Raw genomic sequence first — 14960 nt, forward strand, 5'->3', positions numbered from 1 at the left:
GTTTTAAAAAGGGGGCCTTAGGTTTGACATCGTGTGATCAGGGGTCCAGTCCGGCAACTCCCAAATCTGGTTATACCTGCAGGTTTACTACGATAAAGATCCCCAACGCCAGCCCCTGGTTTGGGTCCATCGCTCGCCTCATTCTTGCCTTCCCTATCCCACCTCGAGGAGCACTGCTTTCTCTATTAGATAGATCCGCAGCCGGGAGAAGGAAGTCAGGCTAGAGTACCCGGGATTCCGCTGCAGGGGGCGGAGGCAGAGCACATCCGAGAAGGAGCGATGCTGCTGCTAGAGAGACTCGGCCGCGGTCTAGTGACGTACTTCCGGCCGCGCCGTGGAGCGGCCAGCTTCGGAGGTGAGTGTGGGCTGCGGGAGGCGGGGGCGGTGCCTGGTCAAAACCTCTGGTTGCGGTTGTGATGCTCCAATCTCCGTTGAGGTGGATCTCCTGTGTCTGTGGGCTTCTTCCGCTCCTCTTCGCGCCTACTTTAGATTTAGTAGCCGATTACGTTCCGTCGGGTAGAAGGCGAAGTCTGGGTTATTGTCACAGCCGCGAATCCTCGAGCAATTAGCACTTTGGAGAAGATGCTACTGGCCTTTTGGGAGCTTGTGTTGGAGCGGCCAGAGGGTGGAATATTCGCAGAGGTGAAGAGGCCTAAAATAGTATCACGAGTCTTTTGACGTGTTGGGTTAGTGCAGGGGCTTTTATCTGTATGCGTTTCAAGTATAAGCTTTATGTGCCTTACTTCCTAACAGGGTGAATCGAGGTCAGTGGGGGAACAGAAAAAGCCAAGCCCCTCCAGGGCACCCGAGAGCGGAAGAAGCCCGGATTTTGGAGGGCACTGTCTTCTGGAGCGATGTTAGTTCTAAAAGGTAACCTGGCCCCAACGTCTCTGGGGCTGTGGGATGACGATGACCTGGGAATGATTTTTACAATGTGGAATATACTGATTTTCTCAGTCCTAGAATACCCATAAAACAGTTGTTGAATTGCTCATTTATACCCTCAGGAAAGCATGTTTACTAAAAATGTAAAGTAGTAATGAAGACACACACACACACATATATATATATTTGAAAAGCTTTTGGAATGTGGTTTGTAGTGTATTCAAAGGAAAATTTGTGGTCTTAGGTTTTAACTGCCAAATAGGGAAGAATGGAAATAAATTTAAAAATCATACAACCTCAAGAAACCTTTGGGTACAGGTCTTTTTAGCCTTACAGTATTTAGTTAAAATATTATTTTTCAGAGCCATCACTTCCCATTACTGCTTCAGTGCAGTTATGTTGTGGTATGGTTAGGCTCACTTGCTGTTGTTTTTAGTTTTTGGAAGTTGTCACCCCCATCCCATCGCTGATTTTTTTTTTTTAATATATGTATGTGTGTATATGTATGTGTGTGTGTGTGTGTGTATTTTGATATGCAAAGCAGTACTATGGTTAGAAAGAACAAAAAGACACACTCAGGTGTCATTTCCTGTCACCCCTTCTACTTCTACACCCCAGGTTTCCTTCTACCCTGTTTTCATTCCCTGAGTTGCTTTCACCGACTTCCAATCCACACCTGAGGCACCCATTCTCCTTAGTTTCTGGTTTTTCCTTTTATTTCTTTTTGCACAAATCACCAGATATACATATATACATATATTTTCTTACAGTTCCTTTTTGTTTTATACAAAAGATAGCACAGTACCTTTTGCACGTTAAAAAGTATTTCATATCATATAGATAAGTATATATTTTAAATGTAATTCATGTATTCAGAAGATTGATCTAGCATGGCATTTATGAAGCATAGTAGTGATGTGAGCACCCATGAAACACTTCAATAAAAAGGAGAACATTACCAATATGGCTGCATGTGTTCGTATGCTCCTCTCCACTCCAGCTCCCACTTTCTGTCCTCTAGAGGTACTCTCTTGAATTTTGTGTTAATCATAGCCTTTGCTGTTGTTGTTTAGTTGCTAAGAGTCATGTCTGACTCTTTTGCAGCCCCAAGGACAGTAGCCCTTCAGGCTCCTCTGTCCATAGGATTTCCCAGGCAAGAATACTGGAGTGGGTTGCCATTACCTTCTTCAAGGGATCTTCCTGACACAGGGATCGAATCCGATCCTGCATTGCAGGCAGATTTTTTACCACTGAACCACTAGGGAAATCCATCATTCCCTTACCTATTTTAAAAAATAATTTTATCACATATATTTGTTTCTGTAAATAATGTGATTAATTCTGTTTGTTTTTGAGTTTTATGAAGGTAGTGTCATGGTGTCTGTAAGTCTTCTGGGCAAGTCTTCTGAGACTTACCTAACTCAGTATTATGATCCTAAATTCATCCAGATTGTGTGTGTTGCTGAGTCATTCATTTTTGCTACTGGATGATGTTCCATTGTAAAAATAGTATGACAGCTTGTTTTGCTGAAAGTCTTCGCTTCATCTCAGGGTCAAAGGATTTGTTAACAAAATAAGCCACTTGTTACATACAAGTAAACAATAGCAATATTAGAGAATTATATAGCTTACTTTTAATATACTAACATTAAAAGAAAAGAGAAACAGCAGAGGATACATCACCAAATTGGGTTTTGACCAACATCCAGACTCAAACAGCACTGAGAAGTCCTGTGTCACAGCACATCTGGAGTCCCAATTGGGAAAAGGTCCCAGGCAGGACATCCTCTGCATGGGTGAGACTTCAAAGATTGCAGTTTGGGTTCTCCTTTATGATCCAGGAAGCAAACTGATATCATTGTCAATCTGAGCAAAACTGCAGCACTGGTAGTGATGTTAATTTTTTTACAATGCTGTTTGCTTTGTTCTGCAAATCTTGGAATGTTGCTAAGTCTGGGAGTGTTTGGCCAGACCTCCTCCAGGGACTTAACAGTTTCCAAGATCTGCTCCCTATCTATCTATTGTGTTTCTCTTCTGACACTCAGAGCAGGTATGGCTGGCACCCATAGCAGTAGTCAGGGCAGTGTGCAGGTAGGTCAGAAGCGAGATCAGAGGCCTGCTCTGTTGTCTCTGAAGCCTAAACAAGACTATTTAATTTCCCTAACACTGCTTGTTCATGTATTCTCAGTGGACATGTAAGGTGTTTCCAATTATTTTGTTACTAAAATACTGCTGATAATGAATAATTTTGTATGTATATCACCTACATATGAGAGGTTCCCTAGGGTATTAGTTTTAAAATTTAGGCGTGAATGTTGAATTTTATCAAACATGTTTGACATCCACTGAGATGGAGAGTATGTTTTTATTTCTTTGATTTATTAATGTGAAAAGTATAACCTGTATGCCAGTATTGAACTTTACTTGCATTCATGGGATGTTCCCTCTTAGTCATGATGTCCTGTTAATAAACTACTACTAACTTATTTTGCTGGTATCTGCTACAGTTTAAAAGTGTTAGAATTATTCATTTTTTAAAGATTTGAAAGGATTTGCCCATGATATATAAGGACTCAGAGTTTTGTGAGAGTTCAGTCTTTACTGGGTCTCTAAACAATTAGGTAAAAGTAATCATGGGTTATGGAGAAAACGTTATGTAATAAAATTGGTAGAACCTTTTGTAGTTTAGCATTCCCTAAAAGCAGAACATTGGACAGAGGCTTGTGGGCAGGCTGTTTATTTGGAAGTTTAGTCCTGGGACAGAGTTAAAGACAAGGGCAATGAAACAGAGAAGGCGGGACCAACACAAGGACGCGTCGCCAGACTGGTCTCTCAATGGGAGAGTGGTGCTCTGACTTACAGGGTCTTTGAAGAGCCTTGGAGTCTCATGGCTGCCCACCTGGGAGACTAAAGGGGAAAATGTTTATCCAGTGACCTCTATCTGCTGTTGGTCAAGGGTGGCATCACAGATTTTAACTCCCCTGTCCTTCAGGACCCAGTGGATGTGTGCAGATGTCTGCACACAGGACAGAGAAGCCCCAGGGCAGGAGCCACTACCATGTGTGGTATAGACCCTTGAGGAAGCATTGGTAGGTTGTACTTGTGCAAAGCCGGTCAGAGCCTCTGGAACTGGATTAAGAGTGGACAAGAGGACTTGGTAAGGTGCATAAGGTATCTCTTACAGAGCTAGAGAAACAAATTTTACAAAGCAGAGCTTAGGGGGACATTTGTGCCCCCATGCATTCATGTCGATATATGGCAAAAACCAACACAATATTGTGATTATCCTGCAGTTAAAATGAATTAATTAATTAAAAAAAAGCAGAGCTTAATTAAAAAGTAGAAAAGGAAGTGGTGTTCAAAATTAAAAAGCTGGTTGTTTAAAAATAAAACAAAGTTAACATAGATAAACCACAATTCAGCCTAATGTTTTTAGTCTGCCTGGGTTGCTATAACAAAACACCATACACTGTTTGCTTAAACAACAAAGTGATTTCTCTTAATTTTGAAGGCTAGAAGTCCAAGATCAAGGTACTAGATAATTTGATTCTTGGTAAGGATTCTTTTTCGTTACAGATGGCTGCTTCTCACTTGTGTCCTTACATGGCAGAGACAGAGCGCTCTGGAGTCTCTTCCTCTTCTTAGGGCACTGGTCCTATCAGATTATGACCTCGTTTAACCTCATTACGTCTTCATGAGTCCTGTCTCCAAATATAGTCACATTGGAAATTAAGGCTTCAACATTCAAATCTTGAGGGGAGACACTCAGTCCATAACATTAACTAAAGCTAAAAGGTCTCGAGAACACATATATCAAAAGAAATAGGAAAAGAAGAGAAGCTTCAGATATGGAAAAAAGTGGGAAAAAAAAAAAAAATCACAAGCCAGTGTTTCCCATAATCCTACACTTGTTTAAATTCTGAAAGACATGGATATTTTAAGAAAATATAACATCTCAAGACTGACTTTGGAATCAGTAAAAATCAGGAAATAACCAGTCCATGTTTGTGTGTACAGTGTATGTCAGAATTGTAAAAATCCCAGAGTTCCTGGCAGTGAGCATCGATGTCATGGCTGGGAGGACCCCTGGGCACAGAACCATTGAACAGATCACTCCTTTCATTTGGAATATAATGAACAAGGAGTGCTACGTCATGGGACCCTGGATAGTATAGTGACTCCCTCTCTCAGGCAGCTGAGGCCTTGGCTTCTTTGCCATCAGAAGCCTGGAAGGTATGAGGAGCCAGCCTGGTATCTCACTTGCAGCCCAGCATCCTCATTGTAATGCTGGGCCTCGCAGGAGCCTAACTTCCAAGATCTGTACAGAGATATCAGTACTCTTGAGGGCTCTCAACTGTATTGGGGAACAGGCACATGGGAGAGAGCGGCTGTACCTTTCTCCATGAACTGCCTCCCTGGGGCCTGACTCAGGCCTCTGTATGGGGGCTGCAGCCTCTCTATCTTGGCTTCTCTGTAAAATAGAAGGGGAAGCTTATTTAGAGAAAGACAAATAAGCCCAAGACCTTGGGAATGTTCTGTCGCTTGATTTGAACTGTTGCTACATGAGTTTGTTTTAGTATTCTTCAGGCTCTACCTCCATTTTATGTACACACTTTTATGTGTACAGTATATGTCAGAACTGTAAAAATCCCAGAGTTCTGGCAGTGAGCATCGATATCATGGCTGGGAGGACCCTGGGCACAGAACCATTGAACAGATCACTCCTTTCTTACCATGGCTGGTAGCTTCTGCTCACACGTCTGTCTGGATGTTGGCTCCCCTGTGTCTCAAACCTTCTGTGGGGGTCTGTATGGTTCCTGGTGGGGGTGACTTGTCTTGTACTTGTTCCCCTGTTTTCCCTCAGCTCCAGTCCTCCTCTGAGAGGGAGATCAGGTGATGGCAGCCATGCTCCTGACATCCTGGCCCGAGGTGAGCTGTGGGTCCTTCATCTGTTCCTCTGAGCAGTTTCACATTGAAGAAAACTGAGAAGGGAAGCCGGTGAGCCTTGCTGTGAAAGCTGGAGGGGGCCTCCATGCTTCCGCCTGCTGGGCTGGAGCTTGTGGAAAGAGGGGTGATGTGGAGGGATGGGGTCCAGAGACCAGGAAAGGAAAGACACGAGTGAGGGGAAGGCAGAGGTATAGTGTTCTGCACAGCGGTTTGTCTTGCTCTACCGGCAGAGGGCTCTGGTGAATAAGAGAAGTGGAAGCTGCCTGTGAATGGAGGAAAATAGCAGAGGTCTAGGATTCCAGGAAGGGGAATATAGATAAAGAGGGACAGCAGGACCAGATCCACATAATGGTTACGCCTATAATTCCAGGGCAAGCAGAAGATGAGAGTGGGGTCAAGTGAAGTAAAAAAGAAAGGATATACTGTGGGGTGGGATGTCTCACTGTGTCCTGGAGAGGCTTTCAGGGCTTGGGGTGCAGTGGTCAAAGTTTAGTTCTCTGTTAAGAGCTATGGATACTCTCCCCCAGAATAACAAGCAAACACAATTTTCCATACAATTTCAGGGATTTCATGGACCCCTTGATGTTCATCCATGGACCTCCATGGACTACCAGTTCAGTTCAGTTCAGTCACTCAGTTGTGTCCGACTCTTTGTGACCTCATGATGCACAGCACACCAGGCCTCCCTGTCCATCACCAACTTCTGGAGTTCACCCAAACTCATGTGCATTGAGTCGGTGATGCCATCCCACCATCTCATCCTCTGTCATCCCCTTCTTTTCCTGCCCCCAATCCCTCCCAGCATCAGGGTCTTTTCCAGTGAGTCAACTCTTCACATAATTTGGGAATAATCATAGTCACAGTGACTCTAGTTACACCATTTGAAGCTTACTATACTGCAGCCACCATAGTAAGCACTTTACGTGGATCACTCAGTCCTGACTGCAGCTCTGGGAGATAGGCACTGTGTTGTGTTCATTCTGCCACAAAAGAAACAAAAGGCAAAGGGGATCGAAGTGACATGTCCACAGTCACACAGTCATTGCATGACTCTTTACTGTTCAGCCCTGTGTCACATGTGGGACCATAATGTATTCAGATTTCTTATGGCTATATAGGGAATAGTTTTGAGGGGAGATTTGAAAGGAGAGTGACCATTTCAGAAAAAATCCCGTCAGTCTAGGTGAGGTAGGCTTCATTAAGACAACTGGTTGCTAAAGAGGAGGATGCTTAACATAATTCAGGTAATGCTTAACATATAAATCTCTAGGACAGTGAGTCAAAGGATTGGGGTGGGGTAAAGGAGGGAGGAGCCAGGAATGAATCACCAGGTTTCTTTTTTATGCGGATTATGGTGGGAGACACCAGCTGAGATTTGAATTCAGGAAGAAGCACTGGTTGTGGGATAAAGTGGGTGGTGGCTGGTGTTGAGGGCATTTCATTTTGTACTGCGAAGTTATTTGACTTATCCAGGTCACACAATGAGTGACTCACAGAAATGCTTACAGGTTGGACTACAATGGTTGATGGGTTGAAGGCCAGTACAATTGAACAAGACACATCCTGGTAGAGAATAGTTGAGAGGCAGATCGCTGCCAGTGTGTCCCAAAGGTGTTTCAGAAGGCTGAGGAAGGAGTCTGTGCTGAGTGTGGAGTGATGCAGAGGAGTAACTGAAAAGATGGTGACCTTTATTCTTTCCCAAACCTCCTTGGAGAGACAGTGAAGTCTTGGGTGAAGTTGGACAGGACGAGGCTTGAATGGGAGAGGGTAACAGAAAACAGGCTTTCAGTGAAACCCATTTGGAAGCAGAATGGGCAGCCTCCTCTTCCCTACTGTCCACCCCCACACCACCCAGCTGATCTGGGCAACACTGAGCTTCCTCTGCTGGAGGTGCTGGAGCAGAGGCTGTGTATCCTCTTATAGAGGGAACATGATAGGAATCTGTGGCAGGTGGGGGGTGGATGGGATAGAAGCCATGGATGTGCTTTGGAGCTGGCTTGAGGGTGAGGGTGAGGTGTGGTAAGCTGGGCGCAGAAGGCAAGACCTCAAGGCCAGAGTGTTGAGCCTATGGGTGGGTCCAGTGCTGCTGCTGCCAGCGAGGGGCATGGTACCTTAACTGAAAGAAAGCAATTGCATTGGGAGAACTCAGTCATGCGAATTTGTTTTCTTTCATTTCAACTTAATGTCATCTTTTGTAAGTATGAAATATGGCATGAGGTTTCTCTGCTGTAAGCCAGATATGCCATGCCTTACTTTCCAGGTATTTTTTGTAAATATTTTCCCCTATTACCTCTGTGCTCTCCACAAGCGCCTCTTCAAGCCCTCATACTGCCCTCTGCCCCTCACCTAGGGCATGAGCCATGGAATTGGCCGTAGGGCAGCAGGAACCTGTTGTTTCAGAAGTCGGTGACCTTCGAGGACGTGGCTGTGTACTTTACCCAGACGGAGTGGGATGGCCTGTCCACTGCACAGAGGGCCCTGTACAGGGATGTGATGCTGGAGAATTATGGCAATATGGCTTCCCTGGGTAAGCACTTTCTCTCCCCGGGGCTCAGACTGCTTATTAGGGTTTCCTGGCTTCCTTTCCCTTTACTGGTTGCAAGGGGGCTTCTGGTAATCCTTTACGGAGTAGGAACCTCAGGAGCTGATTCCTAATCCCCTAGACCCAGGGGTTGCTGGGAAGGATGAACCCTAAGCCCTTTTGGGGCCAATATAGGACTCTGCTGGGACTGGCATGCACTCTTGATTCACCCTATAGGCTGTTCTGGATACAGAGAGGAAAAAAAGTAGCTTCCTGTTCTGCGGTATTACCTTCAGGTTCCCCCTACCCATACTGCATCTCTTGAGTCTTTCTAGGAATATCAGTGTACTTGGAATATTATTTAGGCCATGGTCAAAAAATGGTATCTGTCCCTTTAGGCAGAATGTCTTTATTTGCCCTGCATGAAGTGTCTCAGTCTGGCCCTGCCCAAATCCTCCCACATCTTCTCAAGCTTCTGCCTCCCACCCCACCCTACACATACACCTTCCTACCCATACACCCCACCCCTTTCCCATAGTTCTTAGACACAGGACCACCCTAGGGCTTGTTCCTTCTCTCCCCATTACTGACACAATCTGAGAAGAGGTTTAAGAAATCAGCTGTGAGAGATTATTCACCTGCCTTTCCTTTTTCCTTTCCCTGAAACAGGATTTCCCCTTCTCAAACCTGCTGTGATCTCACAACTGGAGGGAGGAGGTGAGCTGGAGGGCCCATCTCCACTGGCCTCTGCAGCAGGCACAGGCCCCCAGGGCCTCTGGACTGGTAAGGGAGGCACATATTGCCCTTATGCTGGAAAGTAGTTTAACCCTTTAGGAAGAAAGTCAACTTCAGCAACATAGAAGCATGCCATGTTTATTGGCCAGATGTACAGAGTAACATTTAAATAAATTTTGATTTCTAGAGATAGGAACATTTGAGACCTTTCTGTTTTTGTAGTTCGCTATTTCTTTGTAATTCCAAGAACAGATCTTTTTTTGAATGCTTCATTCTAATTCTTTTCAATCCTAATTTTGTTATTCTATCTGAAACAAAAGGAATGGATTCAGTACTTCTTTGGGTCCTTGCTATTTCCTGTGCACTATCCACTTAATATGAAGGATACAGAATTAAGTCTTTTAACCTAGGCTTTGGAGTAGACTTTCTCAGATCCAGTCCTAACTGTGCTACTTCATAGTTGTGTGACTTTGAGCAGGTCAGTAATTTGCCTTCTCTAATAGTATTCTCACTCTTGAAAATGGAGTAATAATTATAAAATGAGGTAATAGTCCTGTGGGTTGTGGCTTGGTGATAAAAAGAGAACATGTACCAAGCGCCTAACTTATAGTGTATGTTAAATTTGGTTTCATTATAAATATCAATAACCTCAGATATGCAGATGACACCACCCTTACGGCAGAAAGTGAAGAGGAACTAAAAAGCCTCTTGATGAAAGTGAAAGAGGAGAGTGGCTTAAGATGCTTAAGCTTAAGTGAGCTTCAAGTTGGCTTAAAGCTCAACATTCAGAAAAGTAAGATCATGGCATCTGGTCCAATCACTTCATGGGAAATAGATGGGGAAACAGTGTCAGACTATTTTTTGGGGCTCCAAAATCTCTGCAGATGGTGATTGCAGCCATGAAATTAAAAGACGCTTACTCCTTGGAAGGAAAGTTATGACCAACCTAGATAGCATATTCAAAAGTAGAGACATTACTTTGCCAACAAAGGTCTGTCTAGTTAAGGCTATGGTTTTTCCAGTGGTCATGTATGGATGTGAGAGTTGGACTGTGAGAAAGCTGAGGGCTGAAGAATTGATGCTTTTGAACTGTGGTGTTGGAGAAGACTCTTGAGAGTCCCTTGGACTGCAGGGAGATCCAACCAGTCCATCCTAAAGGAGATCAGTCCTGGGTGTTCATTGGAAGGACTGATGCTGAAGCTGAAACTCTAATACTTTGGCCACCTCATGCGAAGGGTTGACTCATTGGAAAAGACCCTGATGCTGGGAGGGATTGGGGACAGGAGGAGAAGGGGACGAAGAGGATGAGATGGCTGGATGGCATCACTGACTCGATGGACATGAGTGTGGGTAAACTCCAGGAGTTGGTGATGGACAGGGAGGCCTGGCGTGCTGCAATTCATGGGGTCACAAAGAGTCAGACACGACTGAGCGACTAAACTGAACTGAATGTATTTTAGCAGAAAGCTGTATATAATAAGCTGTAGGAAGTAAGGTGGGAGGAAGTACTGCTATCAGTTTGGCATTTCTCAAAAGAAGAATGAATGCATCACCTGGGCATTTGCAGATGTGCAGGTTGTCATTCAGTTAGTTTGGGGCAGGGCCAAGATTCTCTTTTGAAGTAATGAGGTTCTCATGGGCTCACACAGAGTAGCTGCCAGGTGATTTCCTATTTCTCATGAGGCCCAGCTTTAATTCCTGTCTTTGGGGTCCACAAGATACTCTTGCATCCTTTTGATAAATCTTTTTTTTTTTTTTTAAAGATGGTTTTATTGGATTTTTGTTCCTTGTGATTGTACAACCAGATGTTTACTGACAAAGGAAGACATATTTTGGAAATGAAATGGAGAGTTTAAAGTGTTTGACCAAACAGAGGGGGAAGTCAGTGATGTTGTGGAGATTCTCAGTCAGAGAAGTCTAGATTTCATTCTGTAGGCAGCCCACAGTCCTGAAGTCTTTGAACAACCCATCATGATGTCAGCAGAGGATAGAAACATTCATCTCATCAGTGTATGTAGGTTAATTGGGATAAGGAACCAAATGGGTTCTAGGCAGGCAGAAGGGGAAATCATAGGGCACAAGACCTATGTCAGCAGAGTTGATTTCTTTTTTAATTAATTAATTTATCTCTGCACTTGGTCTTTTGTTGCTTCATGTGGGTGTTTGCTACTTGTGGCAAGCAGAGGCTACTTTTTATTGTGGAGCATGGGCTCTGGGCTTGCGGGCTTCAGTAGTTGCAGCATGCAGGCTTAGTTGCCCCATGGCATGTGAAATCTTCCCAGACAAGGGACTGAACCCATGTCCTGCAGGAAGAGAAAGATGACTTGGGATTACTGTTTCGCATTATCATCTTGGTATTATAATGAAATACTGGGGTATGGGGCTTATTACATGTGATTGAGAAGAGATGAGACATGAAAAAATAGAGGCAACATTTTGGGGCCAATTTTGAGAAATTTGAGAATAAGTATAGAGATCATTAGTTCTACTAGAACTGCGGGGATTATAGAAGAACTAACAAGATGACAGAAAGAATGTTGGAGAGTGACCAATTTTAGGATTGTAGGAGGTATGAGGAAAGACAAGGTGAATGCAGCAGTGTTCTGGTATGGGTGGGAAGAGGTTGGGTCAAAGGGATCAAATGGGCCTGAACAGAGCCATTCACAAGTACAGAAAAAGAAGTTAAAGGAGAAAGTTTGGAAAGCCTAGAAATTCAGTTCTAAGAAAACAAACAAAATTCATTCCCACTTGCTTCCTAGTGCTGTCAATACTTGCCATCCCTTGTTGCCACATGTTGGATTCTGTGCCTTTTCCTTCTTAAGCAGTTTCCATTTTTATTAACAGAAACTGCAAAGTGTAGTAAAATATGATGTGATAGAAGGAATCTTGATCTGGCAGATAGGACCTAGAATTTTGTCTCACTGCTGTTACTCTTAACCTTCTTGTTATTGGCTATTGGTTTAGAGACTGGTGATCTTTTAAAATCATTACTTTACTATTTGTAATATTTGCACATGCTCAAAACAGTACAAAAAGTGCATAAAGTGGAAGCAGTGGGGAAGGTTCCCAAAATTCCTGTGCCAGTTTGCTCAGTTTCTTGTGTATTCCTGCAGTAGACTCCTAGGCATATTCAGATAGACGTATGTCGGCCCTTTTTACTTTCTGTGCACAAATGGAAGATATTTTACATACCATATCTCAAGTTGTTTCTCCAGTAAGAAATGTATCTGACATCTTTTCACATCAGCACACATGGGTTTATTTCATTTTTTTAAATAGCTACATATTATTCCAGCTTTAGATTCTTTGGCCCAATCTGATGATTTTAAAGAGCCCTCTCGATTACTTTGATCATGTATTCTGTCACAGTTCTTTTTCTTTTTTTTAACATGGTTCTTACATGATATTTTATGTTTTGTTTTTTATATTAGATATTGATATCCAGACTAACAATAATTTGACAGAAGAAATGTATGAAGAAAAATATAATATATCATACGAACTTCAGAGGAACTCTTTTAAGGAAACAGACTTTTCAGAAACCTATATTCTAGAGAAACAGCAGGATGTCCACTCAGTAGGAAGTGTGAAGAAAGAAAACAGCAATGTCATTGACAAGATGGTCAAAGACAGTACTAGCCCCATGGAGGAGTGTTTTTTTAGTCAGAGTCCAAATTTGAATCAGTGTCATATCATCTCCACTGGAGAGCAGCCCCCTGAGTGTACAGGACTGGAGAAAGCCTTCAGCTTTGACACAAAACTTATTCAACAGGAAATAATTAATTCTGGGGAAAGACCTTTTAAATGTGAAGAATTAATGGAAAACTTTAGCTGTAATTCTCAACTTAATCAGGGTCAAGATAGCTACACTGGGGAGAAGCCCCATGAGTATAAGGATTGTGGCAAAGCCTTTAGCATCAATGCAAAATTAATTTGGCATCAAAGACTTCACAGTGGGGAGAAGCCCTTCAAATGTGTAGAGTGTGGTAAAAGCTTCAGTTACAGTTCCCATTATATTACACATCAGACAATCCACAGTGGGGAGAAGCCGTATCAGTGTAAGGTGTGTGGAAAAGCCTTCAGTGTTAATGGGAGTCTAAGTAGGCATCAGAGAATCCATACAGGAGAGAGGCCCTATCAGTGCAAGGAGTGTGGGAGCAGCTTTAGCTGCAGTTCTGCATATATCATACATCAGAGAATCCACACTGGAGAGAAACCTTATGAGTGTAATGACTGTGGGAAAGCTTTCAATGTTAATGCAAAATTAATTCAACATCAGCGGATCCACACTGGAGAGAAACCTTATGAATGTACTGAGTGTGGGAGAGGCTTCAGGTGCAGTTCCCAGCTTAGGCAGCATCAGAACATCCACACTGGAGAGAGGCCCTTTCAGTGTAAGGAGTGTGGAAAGGCCTTTAGTAGTAATGCAAAACTCATTCAGCATCAAAGAATTCACACAGGGGAGAAACCCTATGAGTGTACTGAATGTGGAAAAGCCTTTGGCGTCAAAGGGAAATTAATCCAGCACCAGAGAATCCACACGGGTGAGAAACCCTATGAGTGTAAAGAATGTGGCAAAACCTTCAGATGTAACTCCCAGCTTCGGCAGCATCTGAGAACCCACACCGGGGAGAAGCCCTATGAGTGTAATGAGTGTGGAAAGGCCTTCAACGTTAATGCAAAATTAATGCAGCATCAGAGGATTCACACTGGGGAGAAACCATTTGAATGTAATGAGTGTGGGAAATGCTTTACTTCTAAAAGAAACCTACTCGATCATCACCGAATCCACACTGGAGAAAAGCCCTACCAATGTAAGGAATGTGGGAAAGCCTTTAGCATCAATGCAAAACTAACTAGGCATCAGAGAATACACACTGGGGAAAAACCTTTCAAATGTATGGAATGTGAGAAAGCATTCAGCTGTAGTTCTGACTATATTGTGCATCAGAGAATCCATACTGGAGAGAAACCCTTTCAGTGTAAGGAGTGTGGAAAAGCCTTCCATGTTAATGCTCATTTAATTCGGCATCAAAGAAGCCACACTGGGGAGAAACCCTTCAGATGTGTGGAGTGTGGCAAAGGCTTCAGCTATAGTTCTGACTGTATTATACATCAGACAGTTCATACTTGGAAGAAACCCTTTGTGTGTAATGTGTGTGGGAAAGCCTTCAGGTTTAGCTTCCAACTTAGTCAGCATCAGAGCATCCACAGTGAAGAAAAGTCCTAATGAAAGGGATGTATAAAATTGTCGGCATTAATGCTGAACTGGATCAAGTGTCCTCAGATTCACCATGGTGGAAAACTCTGAAAGGGAAATTAATATGGCCGAGTCTTCATAAGGAAACAAATCTTTTTCATTTTACTCAATTTTAAATCAAGAATGATGACCAGTTTTCAAATAACATCCAAAAATAAATAGTTTGGTTTATACCAACAACCAATAGAAAATACAATGAAGGAAAATATTCCATTGCCAACAGCATCAAGAAGAGTCAATTTTCCGGATATAAACTTATTATGTACGACTTATGTGGAGAACTTACAGATCTCCACTGAGGGCCACAGAAAGGAAGTTAAATAAATGGAAGACAGCAATACCTTCTTCTTAGAAAAACTCTTTAACTACTTACCTAAATTAATTGCCCTTTAATTTTTGACAACAAGCATGCATCAGTTTGTAAAGAGGTATAACAATAAAGCTTTCGTTAAAGGAAAAATATGAGTAAATCTTTTTATTTTCATGGAATGGAGAAAACCTTTCTAAGCATCAGATGAAAGCTAGACACCAACCACGAGGGAAAATACTGATAAATTGGCTTTTCAAAATGGAATCTTTATGCTTCCATTTTGAATAATTCCAAATAAAAGA

The 14960-nt window shown here is 42.8% G+C and overlaps 1 protein-coding gene across 16 annotated transcripts; it reads left to right on the forward strand.

The window, feature by feature from the left end:
- Window positions 1-314: 314 nt before the first annotated feature.
- Window positions 315-14808, forward strand: ZNF23 (zinc finger protein 23). Of its 16 annotated transcripts, none has more exons than XM_086351612.1 (6): window positions 315-355; window positions 754-870; window positions 5750-5883; window positions 8183-8359; window positions 9023-9136; window positions 12520-14808. In XM_086351612.1, the coding sequence occupies exons 4-6, from the start codon at window positions 8326-8328 to the stop codon at window positions 14316-14318; spliced, it is 1947 nt and encodes a 648-aa protein (XP_086207738.1). In that variant the 5' UTR covers window positions 315-355; window positions 754-870; window positions 5750-5883; window positions 8183-8325; the 3' UTR covers window positions 14319-14808. The 16 variants fall into 16 exon arrangements, with proteins under 16 accessions (XP_086207738.1, XP_086207740.1, XP_086207736.1 ...); XM_086351614.1 differs by having other exon boundaries at window positions 8233-8359; XM_086351610.1 differs by having other exon boundaries at window positions 5750-5814.
- Window positions 14809-14960: the final 152 nt, after the last annotated feature.

The sequence above is a fragment of the Bos grunniens genome, chromosome 18, assembly GCF_055505025.1.
Source record: "Bos grunniens cultivar Pamir isolate PY7600 chromosome 18, Bosgru_T2T1.0, whole genome shotgun sequence".
NCBI lineage: Eukaryota > Metazoa > Chordata > Mammalia > Artiodactyla > Bovidae > Bos > Bos grunniens.

What these genes read in the sequence shown, in the direction of transcription:
- ZNF23 (XM_086351607.1), top strand. Translation starts at nt 5,782, where the DNA reads ATGGCAGCCATGCTCCTGACATCCTGGCCCGAG. An exon ending in TCCTGACATCCTGGCCCGAG is followed by an intron (nt 5,815 to 8,232) that starts GTGAGCTGTGGG and finishes CTGTTGTTTCAG; the next exon opens with AAGTCGGTGACCTTCGAGGA. An exon ending in TGGCAATATGGCTTCCCTGG is followed by an intron (nt 8,360 to 9,022) that starts GTAAGCACTTTC and finishes TCCCTGAAACAG; the next exon opens with GATTTCCCCTTCTCAAACCT.